The 17451-nt window shown below is 50.5% G+C and overlaps 2 protein-coding genes across 15 annotated transcripts in view; both read left to right on the plus strand.

The window, feature by feature from the left end:
• Positions 1–5965, plus strand: part of GIGYF2 (GRB10 interacting GYF protein 2) — a 74266-nt gene extending 68301 nt beyond the window's left edge. For all 11 annotated transcript variants that reach the window (XM_027661886.1, XM_027661888.1, XM_027661891.1 and 8 more), the window contains 6 exons: positions 309–512; positions 623–828; positions 1109–1263; positions 1720–1889; positions 2231–2378; positions 4219–5965. In XM_027661886.1, coding sequence (XP_027517687.1) covers positions 309–512; positions 623–828; positions 1109–1263; positions 1720–1889; positions 2231–2378; positions 4219–4286 — 951 coding nt within the window. In that variant the 3' untranslated portion in view covers positions 4287–5965. The remainder of the gene's footprint in view (positions 1–308; positions 513–622; positions 829–1108; positions 1264–1719; positions 1890–2230; positions 2379–4218) is intronic.
• A 132-nt stretch (positions 5966–6097) lies between these two features.
• Positions 6098–17123, plus strand: SNORC (secondary ossification center associated regulator of chondrocyte maturation). 4 transcript variants are annotated; one of them, XM_027661911.1, is made up of 4 exons: positions 6098–7847; positions 8318–8479; positions 16077–16262; positions 16988–17123. In XM_027661911.1, the coding sequence occupies exons 2-4, from the start codon at positions 8407–8409 to the stop codon at positions 17095–17097; spliced, it is 369 nt and encodes a 122-aa protein (XP_027517712.1). In that variant the 5' UTR covers positions 6098–7847; positions 8318–8406; the 3' UTR covers positions 17098–17123. The 4 variants fall into 4 exon arrangements, with proteins under 4 accessions (XP_027517712.1, XP_027517711.1, XP_027517715.1 ...); XM_027661910.1 differs by having other exon boundaries at positions 8366–8479; XM_027661914.1 differs by having other exon boundaries at positions 8366–8479; positions 16080–16262.
• The last annotated feature ends 328 nt before the right edge of the window (positions 17124–17451 follow it).

Consider the following 17451-nt stretch of genomic DNA (forward strand, 5'->3'; position numbering starts at 1 on the left):
TCAAGGAAGGCTGGGTGAGAACAAGTGATGGTAGTAGAGAAAGTATTCTTCCAAGACCCCAAATGCTTAGCTGACTGCAGTCATGATTCAATAAATTTAGTCTTTCCTAGACTAACAAACAATTTGTATTTCCTGGTTACTTAATGTCTCCCTTTTTGGAGGAACTGTAATGGCCCAAAAGACAGTAGGTCAGCCAGACTTCTCCAGAAGAAAGTGAAATCAGTTTAAAACCAGTTTCCAAGTTAGACCTCTGAATAGTAACGAGCCTCTGTGAATATGGACAAGCTTTTTTGTCTTGCCTGCAACAGCAAAGGCGTCAGCAGCGGGAGCTAATGAAGGCCCTCCAGCAACAGCAGCAGCAACAGCAGCAAAAACTGTCAGGCTGGGGGAATGTCACCAAACCAACAGGCACCACCAAGTCCCTGCTGGAGATCCAGCAGGAGGAGGCAAGGCAGATGCAGAAACAGCAGCAACAGCAGCACCAGCAGCCCAACAGAGTCCGAAATACCACGGTAGGTGCACTGTGTCCACAGGAGGGAACAACCCCTTCCCTGGGTCTGCTCATTCCTGCTCCGCCAGCGCTGCTGCTCATAACCAGGATCTCTTGGTTCTGTTTCCACAGCACTCTAACCTGCACACCAGCATTGGGAATTCAGTGTGGGGCTCCCTAAACACTAATCCCAGCAACCAGTGGGCATCTGACCTAGTCAGTAGCATCTGGAGTAATGCTGATACCAAAAACTCCAACATGGGTTTCTGGGATGATGCAGTGAAGGAAGTGGGACCTCGTAACTCGACCAACAAAAACAAAAGCAATGCCAGCCTCAGGTAGGAGCTGTTGCAAAGAAAGGCTGCCATTCATGAGGTGATCACTTAGCAGTTATAGCATCTTCATGTGTTCTCCTTTTTTTTCTGTGTCACTCAGGATCTGTTTTGACAACAAAAATAGTTAAGAGGTGATCATTCACAGTTCATTTTGTCATCTGCTTAGAAAATTATTTGGTTCTTAAAAAGTGTTTGCATCTTGTAAAATAGTGACTCTTATAACACTGTACTGTGGATAAATCTGGTAGTTGATAACCTAATATATGCATTTTTTTCCCCTCAGTAAATCTGTAGGTATTACAAGTAGACAAAACAAGAAGGTAGAAGAAGAGGAGAAGCTGTTGAAATTGTTCCAGGGGGTTAATAAAGCCCAGGATGGATTCACTCAGTGGTGTGAACAGATGCTTCATGCACTCAACACGGCCAACAACTTAGATGGTAAGAGGTGGGCAGGAATGTGAGAAGCAATATCCAGTTTCTTTCTGACCAGGTAGTTCTGGGGGACTGTAATGATATCAAAGGACCATTTTGAGTGCAAAATGACTTCATTAAATAGTGACCTGAAGAACTGGCTGTGTCATCTTCTCCATGGTTTTCGTTGTCCCAGCTACAACAAATCAGTGGGGACTGGAACCAGTTTTAAAGTGCCACCCAGAGCCTGCTGAGGGTTTCTAGTGGTTGTGGAAGCATTAGCAGAGATGAGGATCCAGTTTCATCATGGATTGCATGGCAAGGCTTTATTGCCCTCTCAGCAGGGAACTTGGAAGGGCAGGCTGTTTGCCATGGCTGCTGGATCAGCAAATCTGTGACACAGAAATCCAAAGGTTGTGTTTCTTGCACGTGTGTGTTTGCATGTCAGTGTGCATTCCCTCACACTCTGCCTTCTTCTTGCAGTTCCCACGTTTGTTTCTTTCCTGAAGGAAGTGGAGTCTCCCTATGAGGTCCATGATTACATCAGAGCCTATCTTGGGGACACTCCTGAGGCCAAGGAGTTTGCCAAGCAGTTTCTTGAGCGCCGTGCCAAACAGAAAGCCAGTCAGCAGAGGCAACAGCAGCAACAGCAGGTAAATCCCACTCCCTGCACTCCTCAGGAGCATGTGGAGACCTGGAGTCTGGAGAGGCTGCATTCCTGCTGCACTTCACTTTTATAGGTCCTGTGAAATGCAGAGAATTAAGCAGATTTCAGATTCTTGTCCTTCATAACTCAGAGTTGAGGCAAACTGTGGATCAAAGAGTGTCTTTGCTTGCTGACCCAGGAGATACTGTGGAACCACGAGGTGGATGCAGCAGTGCCTGCTGCTGCCACACAGGGTGTAGGAGATGCTTTGGGCTCTTTGAATGTTTTCTGTATAAATAAACCAAACTTAATTGTGCTTTACAGTTTTGTCCTGACTTTGTTTCGTAGGATTCAGTGTGGGGGATGAACCACAGTTCACTACATTCGGTCTTTCAGACCAACCAGAGCAACAACCAGCAATCCAATTTTGAGGCTGTGCAGGGCGGGAAGAAGAAGAAGAAACAGAAGATGGTTCGGGCAGATCCCAGCTTGTTAGGTCAGTCCTCCTCTTCAGAAATCAATGGTCAGTTTGGGAGTGGGAGTTTGCCTTGTGAAGTGTGGAATTCTTGTTGATCTTGAATGGCAATACTGAATTTGAGCCAAGTTGAAGCGTCTTCAGAATTTGTTTCAATACTATTATTATTATTTAATGATTTGAAAAATTCCATGCCAGTCTCGTGGAAAGCTTTTGTCAAACTTTCCCTCATGTAAAGGCCTCTTTGATACCTTGATTATTATCTGGAAACCTTTAAGTAGTTCAGGGATGTCAGTTAAACTGCCTTTCCTCTTGTGAGTTGACCTACGCCTATTTTATTGATTTAATGCTAATTCATTCTTTGAAGAAAAGCACATTTCCTGTTCCTTCATGAGGAGCAGCTTCCTGAGACTGCCTTTATGCCTTCCCACCCTTTTACAGGAGCTAACACCCTAGGCAGAAAAGATGGCACAGGTGGAATGGTCACAGATTTTCAGTTGGAGGCAGATGATGACATTAGTGGCAGTCCTTTATTTATTATGTTCTCTATCTTAATTTTTATGTGTGGATGGTATTAACCAGCTGCTGTAGCACTGATGGAAAGGTTTCTTTAAGATTCAAGGGCATCATATAAGTCCCTGAGCACTGTGGGGTGTAGTTTGTGTGGAATAAATGTGTCCATGTTTGTGCTCTGCAGGACAGAAGGAAACCAGGGCACTGCACTTGTGCTTGTGCTGGGCCTTCTTAGCCCACATTTATGTAAAGCAACCTGGTATTATCCACCTGAAGTCACTGCTTTTTTAAGGCTCTGGCAGAGCCCTGCCTTTTTGTCTTTTGTTCTCACCAAAACCAAAACTTCACCTGAATCAGTGATTTCTGCACTGATGAACACTGAACTTTTCTGTGGAATCTTGACTTAAACCACCCCAGTGAGTCTGATCTGGGGACTCAGTTGGATATATTAGAAAACCAACTCGTGTAATGTGGAGTCACTAAATACAAATTAGAAGTTTCAACTGTAAGAGAAGTAGCACATGCAGCTTTTTACAAATGAGTACACTCTTTTACAGAATACTTTCAAATCCTTGTAGGTAACACACTGCCACGAGAGGGAACCAGAGTGATTTTCCTAAACCTACTGAACAGAGCATTTTTTCTCCTCTCTTGAAGATGAGGCTGTGGAAAGCAGTTGGTTCTCTAGCACAGAGCAGCCTCTATGGCAGTCTCTAGACAATGAAATGTCAGCTTTGTGTTTAGTAAAAACACAGGAACACTTTCCCTTTTCTCATACTCCGTATGGGGTTGTTGCAGCCATAAAAATGGGATTTCAGTAGGAAAGTTGCATCCTATATATTGGATATTTTCCTTGTTAAAAGTGTTTTCACTTTTTCTCACGCTTTTCTCACGTGCATCATGTCCTCAGCACTTCATGGCTAAAAGGTTGGGTAGAAATTTGAGTGCATTTGAGCCACCTGCATGGCCCTGTGTAACTTTACATTTTCATGTGGTACTCCAGAGATGGGGATTGTAAACAAGCATTTCACAGATTTCATAGATGCACCTATTTAGACTTTAAAGTAAGGAGTAGAACTGCTCACACCCCCTGAAGTGTTGGGCATGATTCCACATTTGGATTCCAAGTTCTCAGAAGGTCCATTTCTGCCTCCCAGACTGTGGCAGGAGGGTGTTGGCAGCCACTCCCCAGTACCAGTTGACTTAAACGTGCTCCCGTCCAAGATGTTGCAGAACCTCATGGGCACTGGTGTTTCTGATGCACTTTGGTCTTGCACATCCCAGACTTATCCCACCCCACACAGCATCCCCCAGCCAGGTGTTTAACCCCAGTCCTTTCTGGTTGCAGGGTTTTCAGTGAATGCCTCCTCAGAGCGGCTCAATATGGGAGAAATAGAGACTTTGGAAGACTACTGAGCATGTGCAAATCAACTGGCTTTTCCTGCATCTGTTAACCATGGATTCTCCGTTTGGACACAGTGCTCTCCACCGTGTGTTGTTCTTCACCTCGCAGTGAATCACAGGATCAATCATCTCAGGCTGCTTCCTCTGGCCCCAGCAAACCCTTTGTGCCCAGGACTGCACAGGCATCGTTCCTCCTGTCAGCCCAGAGTCCCGTGGACGTTGCTCAGAGCCCTGGGAGGGTGGGAGTTAGGATTCCTTCACAAGGCTGATTTGGGCAGCGAGCTTTCACTGTGCTGTGATTCCTTCTGCTGACATACCTGGAAAAAAAAAAAAAATCAATTGGGATTCTGCAAACTATTGCTTCCCTCTCCTGGTTACTCTTACCACATCCGACATGTGCAGTCCCATGGAGAGAGAGAGAGAGAGTTTGTGGTTAACAGATGTTGGTCAAACCCCAATGCCACAGCTCCTGCCTGGGCTCCCCCAGGGCGGGTGCTCTGCCGGGCCAGGAGGGGCATCATAAGCTAACGCAGAACTGGCGACAGCACGAGAGGGGCGGTGGCGGGCGCAGTTTAGCTTGGGTTGGTTTGAAGTTGCACACCCCCTGCCAGCCCTTCTCAGCACATTATTTTTGGAGGGAAAGCTCGAGTCTGTCTTCATTAGGTGGTGATGCTGGAGCTGCTGGAGTTCCCCGTCGACGTGCTCCAGCCTTCCCGGACAAGTGGGGACTTCTGCTCTGGGAAAAAAAGGGGGGTGGCATCTCTTCTTTCAGGTTGAATTTACCCCTTACATGCTACCTTCAGAGGGTTAGGACCAGTTTATTTTGAGCTCTTTTCCTGCAAATTTGTCTCGTTTAAGAGACAGTGGGATGTTGAGGTGTGGCTGTGTAGTCTTTGCAGAGGGTGGACGCTGGCTCTCAGACACGTGCCCCAGCAGGCTCAGCTGGTTGTCGTTTCAGTGCTTAGGGAACGAGCAGAGGTGCCCTTTCGTCGTGAGGAGAGACACTGGAGGATGAAGCTTTGTGCAATGACGGCCCTGCTTATCTTCTACACCTTAAACTACTTCATGCACCTTCACTGGGATCCATAATCTGAGTGTTTATGGAATCGTAACCTTCCTCTCTCACCGAAAGATTAACACCACCTTCCCTGCTCCACCTGCCCACCCACCCACATGCACACACCGCAAAGAAAGAGAAGAACTGCCAAATGCACTTAGTTTGACCCCCTGGTCCCATCTCCCGTCCCCAGAGGGTTTGTAACCTGCGAGGGAGATCCGCTGCAGTTTTGGTGGAGTTGTGTAAAGGTGTCTGTTGTTCTGTCATCACTGCCTAAAGAAAACAGTTCGAGTTGCTCAAGAGCAGTTTGGCTTTGGATTTTATTTCATTTGGTTTATTCATTTTTTGGGGTCACCTTCCCCTCCTCCTCTCTCTTCCCCCTGCCCCCCAAACATGTACAGTAACTATACAGAGACTGCTGCAGACTTGTATATAGTTTTTGGATCCAATAGCATGGAGAGACTTGGAACTGTTGCAAATCTGGTCTCCCTGTCTCCTTTGCTTTGTAAATTCATAAAAAGGGGGAAGAGGGGTAGTTAAAATGTTTACAAAACTTTAAACTCCCTCTGAACTTTTGCCAGTGTGGGGGGGAAAAAGAGAGAACTTAAATAAAACCTGGTTGTATTATATCTGAGAGAAAACTTTCTGCTTGCTTTTGTCAAAGCCGAGTTTTGAGATAATTCCTGGTGCTAAAACTCACCCCAAACTCGACTTGCATCAGTTTTCATCAAGAAACAACAAGCAAACACACAGGATGTGGAACAACAACTGCTGCTTTATTTTTTCTCTGGTGAGGAATACCGGTGGTTTTTTTCTGCTTGATAATTTTAGAGTTCAAATAAACACCAGTAAGTTGAGATTGGAAACAAGACAGCTTTAATTCCCCCCCACCCTGTACAGAAACACATGAATTTGTGCTCGTGTTGTTTGTGCAGGGGAGATCAAGCCGTGGCTGGTTCTCTCTCACTCCGTTGCAGTCGGTGACCACCCCACCCACCCCAAATCACTGCTGTCAATGAGAGGTTTGATTCCTCCCCTCAGCCCAAAGCCCACACAGACACCTCGGAGGTTTCCCTTTTCAGACTTAATTTTCCTTTTTTTTTCTACTTGGTGCTTATTTTTGTGTGGAAAATCCCAGTAAAAGGTAATGATGAATGTTCTCCTGCCATCACATGACCACAGAAAGTAAGTGTGCTAAGGCCCAAATTACACAGTGCCTTGCATGATGTTTAGCTGGTGTCTCAGAGAGAACAGGACGTGTTTAGGCTGATAACCTGACTTTGTTTTAATATCTTCTCTTTTTTTTTTTTTTTTTAGCATATGAGGTGTCTGGTTAATAAGTGCTTTCTGTTTTTTAATGGTATGATCTAATTTCTACAATCCAGTTTTGGACTGCTCTCTACCATGTAACAAATACACAAAAGCCCATTAATTTCCAGCTCAGATGGGGGGCAGGGAAGGAGCAGCTCCTTGATTGCTACGTGAAAATGCAGAAATGCAAGCAGGGGAAACGTGCAATAGACCCTGAGGGTCTCACTCAGCCTCTCAGAGTTTGTCAATAATGGACCAGTGGGGAAGATCTTGTTCTTGGTACTGAAATGTGCTGGTTTCTGTGTTTGGTACAAAGGGGAGGTGCTGGCATGTGCAGATTGTGTGCTCAGGTGACTGCCTTGTCACCTCCTGTGACAAACACAGGGTCTGTTTCTGTAGCAGGAGTTGTTTGGATCAGTAGGAATGGGAAAAATAGGAGCTGTAGCATTTTACCTGCTGCTGGATGTATTTCTGTGCTTTGAGCGCCTTTGCAGACAGAACCTGCTGTGGGGCTTTGCTCCAGGTTTGACAGATGATGTTGAATTCGATGCTGGAGGTGTCTCAGGTCTCTTCTGAGTGTGATTCCCCAGGTAGCTGCCTCACTCCTTGTTTCACTGCAGGGACAGGACTCTGTTCTCTCTGGTTTTGCTGCTTCCCCTCTCAGCCAGGCACTTCTTGCAAAGGCGTGCAGCAAGCAGTGATTTAAAGGGACACCTAAACTGTGTCTGGCTGCCTGTCAGAGAAAGCAAAAAAGCAGAGAGATCTCTTAGCAGAAAAATCTGTATCTGAAATTTAACCCAAAAATACTTGTCATATTTTCAGAGCATAAAGTACTGACATTGGGAGTGTTTGTGTACTTCATTGCTTGAAGGGAAAACATGAAGTATTTAATTCCCAACAGTTTAAAAAATCCTAATGAAATTCTTCTGTGACAGTCAGCTGGAGTGTTCCCCTTTTTATACACTTCATCCTTCCCCCAGTCTCTGTTGGTGCAAATGTGATTTGAAACAAGCCTGTTTTCTGTGCTGTGACCTTCCCACGAGCCCCCAGGCGGGCAGGGCCGATGGCAGAGCTGGCAGGAGTGGTGTCTGTGCACTTGGGATCCCAGGAGGATGCTGGCCCTGCCCTCCAGAGCCGACTCTCCTGCAAGACTTCCCAGCGTTTACTGGGCAGCGAAGACCACCCACGGCTCCCAGTCCAGCTCTGTAAGTATTCCACCCAGAAATTGGTGCCACGGGGCTGCTCTGGCTCTGTCAGAGCGTTTGAGCTCTGATTGAGGCCCTTGTTCTTTGCTGTGCCCACCCTGAAGTACCTGCAGGCCCTGCACAGCGAGGGCAGAGCCCTCAGAGCCCAGGGCTGCGGGGTTTGGGGCGAGCTGCCCCAATGGCTCCTGTGTTATTCTCGTGCCGAGGGAAGGCATTCCAGGAGCATCCCCGTGGCCTCTGGGAAGGGCTCACCAACAACTGCTCTGTGTGCACTGACCTGGCAGGGTGAGCTGCCCGAGGCTGGGCTGCTCTGGGCTTTTCGGCACAAGTTTGGGAGGGTGGAGCTGCCTTCGGGAGGAGCTGTGCTCCTGGAGCCAGAGTGAGGGAGGCTCTGCTGGGCTTTGCACTCTCTCTACACACTTGCTGTTGTGAAGGGAATTATTTTTTTTTTTTTTAATTTTCTGGACAAGATTTTTATTATAGCAGTGACATTTCCACGTTGTTCCATACTTTGAAAGAGTTTTAAGGATTCCTGCTGACGCTGTTCCTGAGGGAAGCCATGCCCTGCCACAGAGCCCTTCGCCTGGTCCTGCTAACACTGTGTGGCATCCTGGTCCCTGCTGTGCTGGCAGGTAAGGAGCTTTGTTTGCATGTAAAGCCCAAAAGCATGGAAGATCCTTTACTATGCTGCCTCTCTCTTCTCTCACTTCCCTGAAAACATCTCTAAGTATGTGTTGAATTATAACTGATTAATGGAAACCAGCTTTGAAATTGGTGGCTGGTGGCGAGTAAGATTATATTTTCCATCCCAAACCTATGTTTCTGTTGGGGAAAATGGAGATAATTCTTTGTAACTTTTCCTAAGCAGAACAGCAGTAGCACGTATGTGAGCGTAGGTGGCTGGAGATCAGTGGTCACATCAACCACAGGAGATGGAAAACCTCCCAGCAGCTGAGGGGACAGGCTGTCCATCAGCTTTTAATGGCAGGAAGAAGTTACAGTTGTGAAAACAAATGGGTTTGGGGGCTAAAGCATGTGGGGCAATTCCTGGTTCCTTCTGTACTCGGCTACAGCAGGGAACTCCCCAACAGCTGCTGCTGGCAGAAATGGGGAAGTGTCCACAAAAACCTCCATCCAAAGCCAAACTCTGCATCCTCAGGGGGTCTGTGCAGAGCTGGGGGTCCCAAGGCAGCGCTGGGAAGGCTCTGCCCCATGTTCAGTGAGGGGATGGGAATCAGAACGGGTGAGGTGCCTGTTCTGTAAGGCACCGTTTTTGAGGGAATCATCAGTAATTCCAGCCCTACCTGCCCTGCCCTTGGCACCCTGTGCTGGCTGCAGGGAGCAGAGGCAGCTTCCAGGCTGCAGGGCTCAGGTGGGTTTTACAGGGGAGGGAAAACTGGGCTTCCAAACCCGCTGTGTTGATGGGCTCTGAGCGTAGAGGTGGAAACTCCTGTGGGGAACTGCTTCCCTCAAAGCCTTTCTTTCAGTGGAGGTGAGGCTGAAGGGATGGCTGGGACCAGGATAACAGGCAGGAGCACAGCATTTGTTTTCCTGAATTCCTGTCTTACCTCCCTGAACCTGGAGCAAGGCTGGTTTGCAGTTCCCTCCCGGTTTGTTCTGAGCATCTTGCCTAGCAGGGAGATCCTGGCCAGCTGTTTAGCAGATGAAATTATGAAATCACTTCTTTCTAAAGTGGCTTTTGTAGGGGTAGGAGAATTCAATGCTGTGCCTGGCTGGAACAGCTGTGGGTACAGGAACAGAATTCCTGCAGCTGGTATCCTCCCTGTGGAGCACACCTTCCTGCTGGGAAACTTTTAAAGTAAATAAGAAATGAGCACTAAAAAGTGCATACTTTCCTTCTCAAACCCTCAGCCTTTTTTGTATAGTGGAACATTAATCGCTTCAGCACAGTTTCAATTTGTGCCTTGCTTTGCTCCCAGGAGCAGTGACCATGCTCTTGCCCTGCACCAGGTAAGATCTTTCTTCATCATTAACAGTATTTCACTCTGCAGGAAGTGATTCATTTCCAGTGAGAATTCAGTCTGTTTCCTCTCTGAGCTGGGATTTCTTCTATGGTGTTTAAATTTCCAGTATTTGGTGCATATTTGCTCTGCCTCCCTCCTTGCCAGCTTTCCTGTGGGCCTGCTCTGGCATTGCCCTGTCACTGCCTCCCTGTGTCACTTTGCTCCTGTGAGATAATCCCAGGTTTACTTGATTCCTTTACTGGCTGAGTTGTGCTCGTGCAGCAAGGCCAGTGCTCTTGAAGGGCTTTGTGCTGGTGAATGACATGTTCAGATCCTGGTGTGCAGGACAGACCTCATGCTTTCTCTGCTTAAGGCCTCTTATCAGGTTGTTCCCTGCTCCCTCAAAGAGGATATGAGGGAACCAGTGTGTATGGGAAGCCATCCCAGGAGAGAATGACTCTCTGCTGCATTAGGCAGCTAGAGTTCCTGCCCCAGTACAGGAGCTTTTAGCACACAGTGGAATTTTTTCTGCCTTTTACTCCATTAGAAAAGGAAATTTCCTGCTTGGTGCAGACAAAGAGGGGAAGGGCACAGACAGCCCTCTGGTCTGAGCACATCCACACGTGGCCCTGCCTCTCTGTAAACAAGTTTGCTCCCCGTTCCTCAGGACCGCAGCGCTCGCTCCGTGTTGTGGCACTCACCAGGCACAGATGCCCTTTGTGCTCCCGGTGAAGGCCTCTTTTCATCCTGCCCTGGCCCTGTGCCACCGTGGCCACCTGGGGCTGGACAGCCCGGTGCTGTCCTTAGAGTTCACCAGCCCTGCCCTCCCATCCCAGCACCTCTGAGTGCACAGCAGAGCCCTCCCTGGGGCAGGGGCTGCCCTGGACAGGCTGCAACTGTGCCAGCAACTCCATCAGCAAACCCAGGTTCAATTCCTGTGATAGATTCAGAGCTCCGAGTGAAGTGGAAGGGAGTAAAAAGCCTTTGCAAGGTGTGGGCTTCTGAATCGTGTGCATATTTGCTATCTAAATTCACCTAAAGGCTCGTGACTTTCTTTGGTTTGAGCCAGTGTGGAATTGTGTTGTACTGTGGTGGCACATCAGAAGGAGTTTGAGGGGAAAAGCAGCAGGGCAGATGTGCTGGAGGAAAATACACAGGACACCACCTTGACCGGGGACATCTCGTAGCAGCTCGTGTGTCCTCATTCTCAACTATAGGAGGCTAAAAGATTATTAGGAAGTTTTTAAAGCTCAAGTACTAGAACATGAGAAGCAGTAAATAGGTTTTGTCAGGGAAACTTCTGGAGAAGATGTGGTTCAGACTTACAGCAGGGCTTTGTCGGCTGTTACTCAGCCTTGCTCTGTACCAATGCTCCTTATAAATTACTGACACTGTTGCTGACTCCTGGCTAAGGTTGGAAGTGGGGAGTGAGGATGACAAGGTGCTGAAATCACTTTGTGTGAGGAAGAGTATTGGTCACTGGTGAGCGATCTCGGGGATGAAGATGTGAAGTGGCCACATGTGCCAGCCCTGAGGTCTTGCAGTCTGCCTGTCTGGGAGGGTCTGGCTCCATCACAGCTTCCTCAAGACCTGTCACTTGTGGAGACTCTTCCAGCCTTACCTTTGTCACTGAGTACCTGGGGCACTGGCCACCATGTCACTGTGCTGGCAGCTCACCTCACCTTCTTCTCTCTGAGCATGGAAACAGCAGTTTTGTCAGGTTGCCCTTGGTGTCATCCTCTCTGGATCTCTCTACAGCCCACGTGGCTGGAGTCCCTCTGAGTTCCTGCATCCTCGGAAAACTTATGGTGGATTTCTTTACAGAAACTGAGATTTTCTTCCCTTTTCCTGGTCTCAGTTGTAACTAACCTGTGCTGGAGAGAGGGAGAGGACATAGTGCAGCAGAGAGATTTCCCTAAAATAAGACAATTTGTAGTGTCAGTGTGTGGGAAGGTAGAACTGCCATCATCCACCTGGCATACTGGAATACTTTTAGTATAGTTTTTAGTATAGTATTACTTTTAGTCCATTTTGTCCAGTTTTGCCTCTGCCCAGTAAACCCCCAGAGACATTACTGTATGTCTTTCTCTTAAGTGTTCTCCAACTGTATGTGTCACAAAGAGGATTTCACTGTTAGTCTGTGGAGAAGAAGTTGCCCTCAGCCCGTGCTCTAGTGCCGAGACAGGGCCAATGCCAGGGAATAACTCTGTGCCTGGGCTCGAGGTTTCCCTCCTCAGAGCACCCACAGGGAGCCTCAGCAGTAGTGGGGTTACCTGTGTGTGGCAGCAGCCTGGGAACCCCTCCATCTGCCCACCTGCTGCCCCTGCTGAGTCCCTGTGGGGCAAACAAACCATGTGAGTGTACCAGGTGGGTTTTTCTAGAGACAGGACTGGTCCCAAGGCTGATGACAGCACAGCTAATGCATGGCTCTCACCCAGATGTTAAACATCTGCTCTTGTGTTGGAGGATGTATTTTGAGCATGTTTCTTGCTAGTTCTCTGTAGAAATAAAGTTCTTGGGTGTGCAGGAAAACCATGTGCTACCTTGCCTTCCATATCTGGTTTCCAACTGTTGACTGCACCCCCTCACTGGAGTTGGCAATGTGTTTGGGTGTTTTCACATGTGAGAAATGCTGTTCCCTGCCTCCAGGGCTGTGGAGCTGCCCTGTAAATTCCTCTTTCCCTGTGAAGGGCTTCTGCTGGGTTGGAGCTGTCCCGGAGGTGTTTGCTCAGTCACAGACCCACTGAGTCCAGAGCTGTCCCAGAGGTGTTTGCTCAGTCACAGACATGTTCCCCTGGTCACCCTCAGGGTGACAGTAACTGTGTGGGTGCTCAGGCCTGGCTGCACTGGTGCTGCTTTCCCTGTAGATGGTGTTTAGAGTCCTGGTCTCCTGCTTGTGCACAGAGAAACTGAGCCCAGGAGGGGGAGAGGGACTTGTGGTGGTCCCCCAGAACATGGGCAGCAGGCAGAGAACTGAACTGCCTCACTTGGGTCCTACACCTGTACATAGAGCCTGCCCAGCCTCCATCCAGCAGGTGACCAGAAGAACCCTCATATCTCACTTGGAGACATGTGAGATCTTATTAAATGTGTGTGTTGGGTTCTGGTACCTGACACAAGCTCTGTCCTTCTCCCTTGCTTTTCTTGCTTTTCCCAGAGGACTGGAGAGGGAGTGTGGTATTTCCTGCTGCTCTGTTAGAGATCTGCCACTCCCAGCCGGTGGCAGCAGGGCTGACACTCCCTTGGACTGTCGGGGAGAAGATGTGACACCTCTGCTTGGTAAAGAAACCTGCTGGAGGCGTGAGAGTGGTTGGATGGGTGCTTGGACTTCTCGGCCCCGCAGGAGTGGAGGCACATGAGGACATGAGCTGTTGGTTTAGGAGGGAAGATCAAAGGTGAACCATGGAAAAAGTGCTGGCCACGAGCAGCTGCTCTACCAGGCTTCAGCAGTCGGCTCTGGAGGGACCTCCTGCTGGCAGTGTTCTCTAGGGGTGGGTTTTGTGCTCCCCCACCCGCTGTGCCGCTGGCAGGGCTCTGCACCTTGCTCCAGCAACAGTGAGGGGAAGGAATGAGAAGGGGACCAGCCCTGGCTCCTGTGACATTCACTTGTTGGTGTTTGACTTCGTGCCTGTGCACGACTCTGCTGCTGCCTGAGCTGACAACCCTGTTTGTGAGGCACCAGAGCCAACTGAAAGGGGTTGTGTTTCCCTCGGCTGAAGCGCCGTTAAGGTAAAACCACAAGAACTCGGACAGAAAACGTGTGGTTGGCACACTCTGCCCCTTCTGTGTGGGTGAACTGAAAACATCAGATGAGGGGAGTTAACCAAATATAGACCCAGCAGCATCCAGGTCTTGAAAAAATCACAGAGATCATAAACAAAAAAACAAACCTGTTTTCCTCTGTACTTGGCTATCAAAAATAAGCTTTGTGCTCTGCTTAAAGAGAGCTGCAGTGGATTTTTCAGGAAGTAGATGCATTCTAAGAGGAGACAGGAGAGACTTTCTGGGACCTGTGGGTCTGGTTAGATAAAGAACCTTTGCACTCTGGCTGGAAGGGGTACTGCTCCCTCCTTATTACCCCTTTGAGAGTTGGGAAGACCCTGTCCAGGTCCTACAACCCCCCCTGGGTGGTGCTGCATCTGTTACAGATCATCAGAGCTCACGCCTGTCCCTGGGCAGATGTGAGGGACATGCCCAGATCTGGAGAGAAAAAGCATTCTTGGGAAAGGCAGCAATGCCATCCTCCCAGCACAGTGTTCCTCTTCCAACTGGGGACAGTGGCAATGCTGGTGCTGGCCCCAGGGTTGTTGACACAGTCAGCAAGGTCATAGCTGGAGTGTGGCTCTTCTGTGTGGGGTTTCTCCCCTTGCAAAAGCAACCTGGAATGAGGGCTTCAAAACTGTTCCTTACATTTGGCCTGTTCCTAAACCAACAGCTTCTCCATGCCACTGTTGCCAACTAATTAGCCCAGCTCTGCTCAGTTCCTCTCCCTGTTGTTTTAACTACCTTTACTCACTGAATTCTGTATTTCCTCCTGCTCTGTCCTCTGGTAGTGAACCACAGGATTTATAGAAGAGAGCTCCACTGGAAATGACACTTTCTGGAAGAGCCTCTGGATGGGATGTGAGTCTTCAGCTCTGCTGGTTGGTTTGGCAGCACAGGTTGGGAATGGCCCTGCAAAGGGCTCAGGAGTTTCTGGGGAGCCCTGGTGGAACACAAAGCTCTGTGTGCTTGTCTGGGGGAGCCGAGCTCACCCCTTTGGTGCAGTGAGCACGGGTGTACCGGGTGTGTGAGGACACGGTATCGACGCTTCGCCCGCTCCTCCCCGGCGGGACAGCCAGCCCGGGTGTGCTGGGGACCCTGCCTGGCCCAGCTGGCACAGCCCACATGCTGGGGACTTACTTGTCTCTCTCTGTGCTCAGTGGGCCAGAGTTAAACCTGGTAGCTGCCTCACTGAACATCCTGTAGCTTTTCTGGCTGTAGAAAGGGCTTTTACTACCAGTTTAGAACATTGTTTTGTCCCCAAGACTGTGGGCAACCTGGAATAGCTCTGGGGATGGTGGGAGCTACTCTCTGAGGCAAGCCCTGCAGTAATTTCTCAGTTAGTTTGTCCAGGCAGAAAAGGGGAGTGTTTTGGTGCTCCTGTTCCTTTGGATGCGGGGCTCCTATGGGAGAACAGTGTGTGGTGGAGCCTATTAATGACAATTCTTCCTGCTCTGCGGGAGGCAAGGAGGGCTCGAGGTACTGAGACCTGAAGTGGCACTGCCAGGATGTGCTGCTGCCACCTCTCTTTCCAGGCCATATGGAGAGCCTGGGACACCAAGGGTTCACATGCCAGAGCCAGGGTACCTTGCCCCAGGGAGCCTGGGTTGCTTGCTCCAGCTCCTCTGACTCCCTGTCCTAGTTGTGATAACCGTTGTGTCAGTTCAGGTGGGCCCTGGCTCTGGATGTTCGTTTCCCCCCCACACAGCTTTTTTTTTTCCCCATCCCAGTGCAACATTCCCAGCGGTTTCAGCAGGGAGCTGTGGAATGTCTCCTGCTCCCGCCAGGGCCCATCCGAACAAGCTGGGCATTGACAGGGAGCGCTGGGCTGAGCCACACACAGACAGGGAGGGCTCTCTGCCTTGGGCCCTGACCCACGGGGGGAAGGAATAACAGGAGACCATTGGTAACATCAGAGCCTGGCCCGGCTTTCATCTCCCTGGCACAGGGGAGGTGCGGGAGAGGGAAGTTGAGGCTCTGGGGTCCTGTCTGGGGGAGCCGTGTCCTGCACTGTGCCAGCACCTCTGGCATCCTGCACTGCATGGACTGGGAGTGCAGGACAGAAAGGCCCTGAAATGCTGGGAATTTGGCCAGCACAGGTAGCCAGGTGACCTCTGCCTGTTGCAGACATGTGACAGCCCAGTCCTACGGGTATCCACGAGCAAAAGAGCCGTGTGTGTTTACAGGGCCTGTTTGTGCGTGAGCAGAGGTCGCACAGTCCGGGGAGCTCCTTGTTGTCCCGTGTGTGCTGTGTGTACACCAGAGTGCCCCAAAAGCCTGTGGCAGTGGCATCACCCTGGGGCTGCTCTGGGTGTGGATGTTGAGTGGAGGTGGTGCCCTCTGTGGGGAGGGCTGTGCCCCACTGGGTTTCTCAGCGCTCAGGTCACCCCTGCACCCACCCTAGGGGCACCTGGCAGGCAGCTGGAGCCCAGGGACCTGCTGAGCTGTGGTTGTCACCAGCAGCCTGCCTTGGCCCCCATGCCCATGGGTGCTTGTCTCCCAGCAGAGTACCCACAGGGCCCAGTCCCCACCCTGTGGAATGAGCCACCTGAGCTGCCCTCCGGAGCCGGTCCCTTCGACGCTGCCACCACCACAGCGCGGCTGTCGGACGCCACCGCCTTCCCCCTGTACACCTCTGAGCTGGAGCCCGAGGACACCACCCACCTGCACCGACTGGACACCGGGGACGGTACGTGGCTGCACCGTGGGCCACCTGTGGCTCACCCCTACAGGGCCTGTGGATTGGCTCTCTGGGGGCCTGTCACCTCCCAGGAGGTGCTGAAGCCACCAGAGGTGGCCTGTCCCCAGCCACACTGCTAGGGAGGGGAAGGGCTGCCTGTACCTCCTGCTCAGGGGAACTTCCCCACTGAAAAGTCTCCACTGTGGAGCACTGACCAGCCCCAGAGCCGCTCCAAGACCTTTCCTCTTGCCCGCGGTCTGACCTGTCATGGCAGGAACCTGCAGAAAGTGGTCCGAGCACGGGCAGGGCTCTCCAGAGCAGAATGTGCCTGGAACTCCCTAAACAGGGAGTGAGCACCTTTCCCGGCTCCTGACTGATAGCAAAAGCCTCTTTGGATGCAGTTTTGCTGCAGGCAAAGGAACTCTAAGTATGGATGTTAACAGGAAAGCTCAGTGCCACAGACCTGCTTTGTGGTAGCTGTCCCTGGGACCTGACTGAGGTGGCAGTGGCTGGCTACAGCCCCTGCCCAAAGGTGCAATGCTGCTGGGGCACAGGACCACACCTCGGCTGTCTGGGGACATGGGGCATCTACCATGGCCAGTACATGAGCTCCAGGACAGGAGTGTGACCTGATGGCTGGGGACATGCTGGGTGTGGGGTGATCCCTGCAGCCCTTCCCATCTGGGACCCCATCTGGCTCTGCTGACCTCCCACCTCATTTTCTGTCCCTGCAGGCTCACTGGGGCCCGGAGCTATCGGTGCCATTGTCATCGCTTCCCTCCTGGGGACGTCTGTGCTTGTGGCGTTGGTCATCATCACGCTGAGGAAGTTCTCGGCCTCCTGAACTCAATAAAAGATTTTTCTGTTACACAACCAGCCTGCCTCCAGCTCTTGCCTGCTCCTGCCCCGTGTGCCTGGAGCCCTGGAAAAATGCTGCACTCCAGACCCTCTGCTGAGCAGCCAGGTTGCACCTGAGTGCTCTTTGCTCTTAGTGTGCCTATCTCCTGGGTGCACCCAGACCTGGCAGGCTTCACCACCCCAGGCCCTGTCACCCCCCTGGTCCCAAAGGACTTGTGGCAGTGTGTGGCTTTGAGCTCGGAGCTCAAAGGGCCCTGCTGGGTCTAGCCTGGGTGATGGTAACAGTGTGGGGCATCCCTCAGCACAGCTTTCCTCGGGAAGAGTTGTTTATTGGCATAAA

Source organism: Corapipo altera, unplaced genomic scaffold, assembly GCF_003945725.1.
Source record: "Corapipo altera isolate COAL_440 unplaced genomic scaffold, ASM394572v1 175, whole genome shotgun sequence".
NCBI lineage: Eukaryota > Metazoa > Chordata > Aves > Passeriformes > Pipridae > Corapipo > Corapipo altera.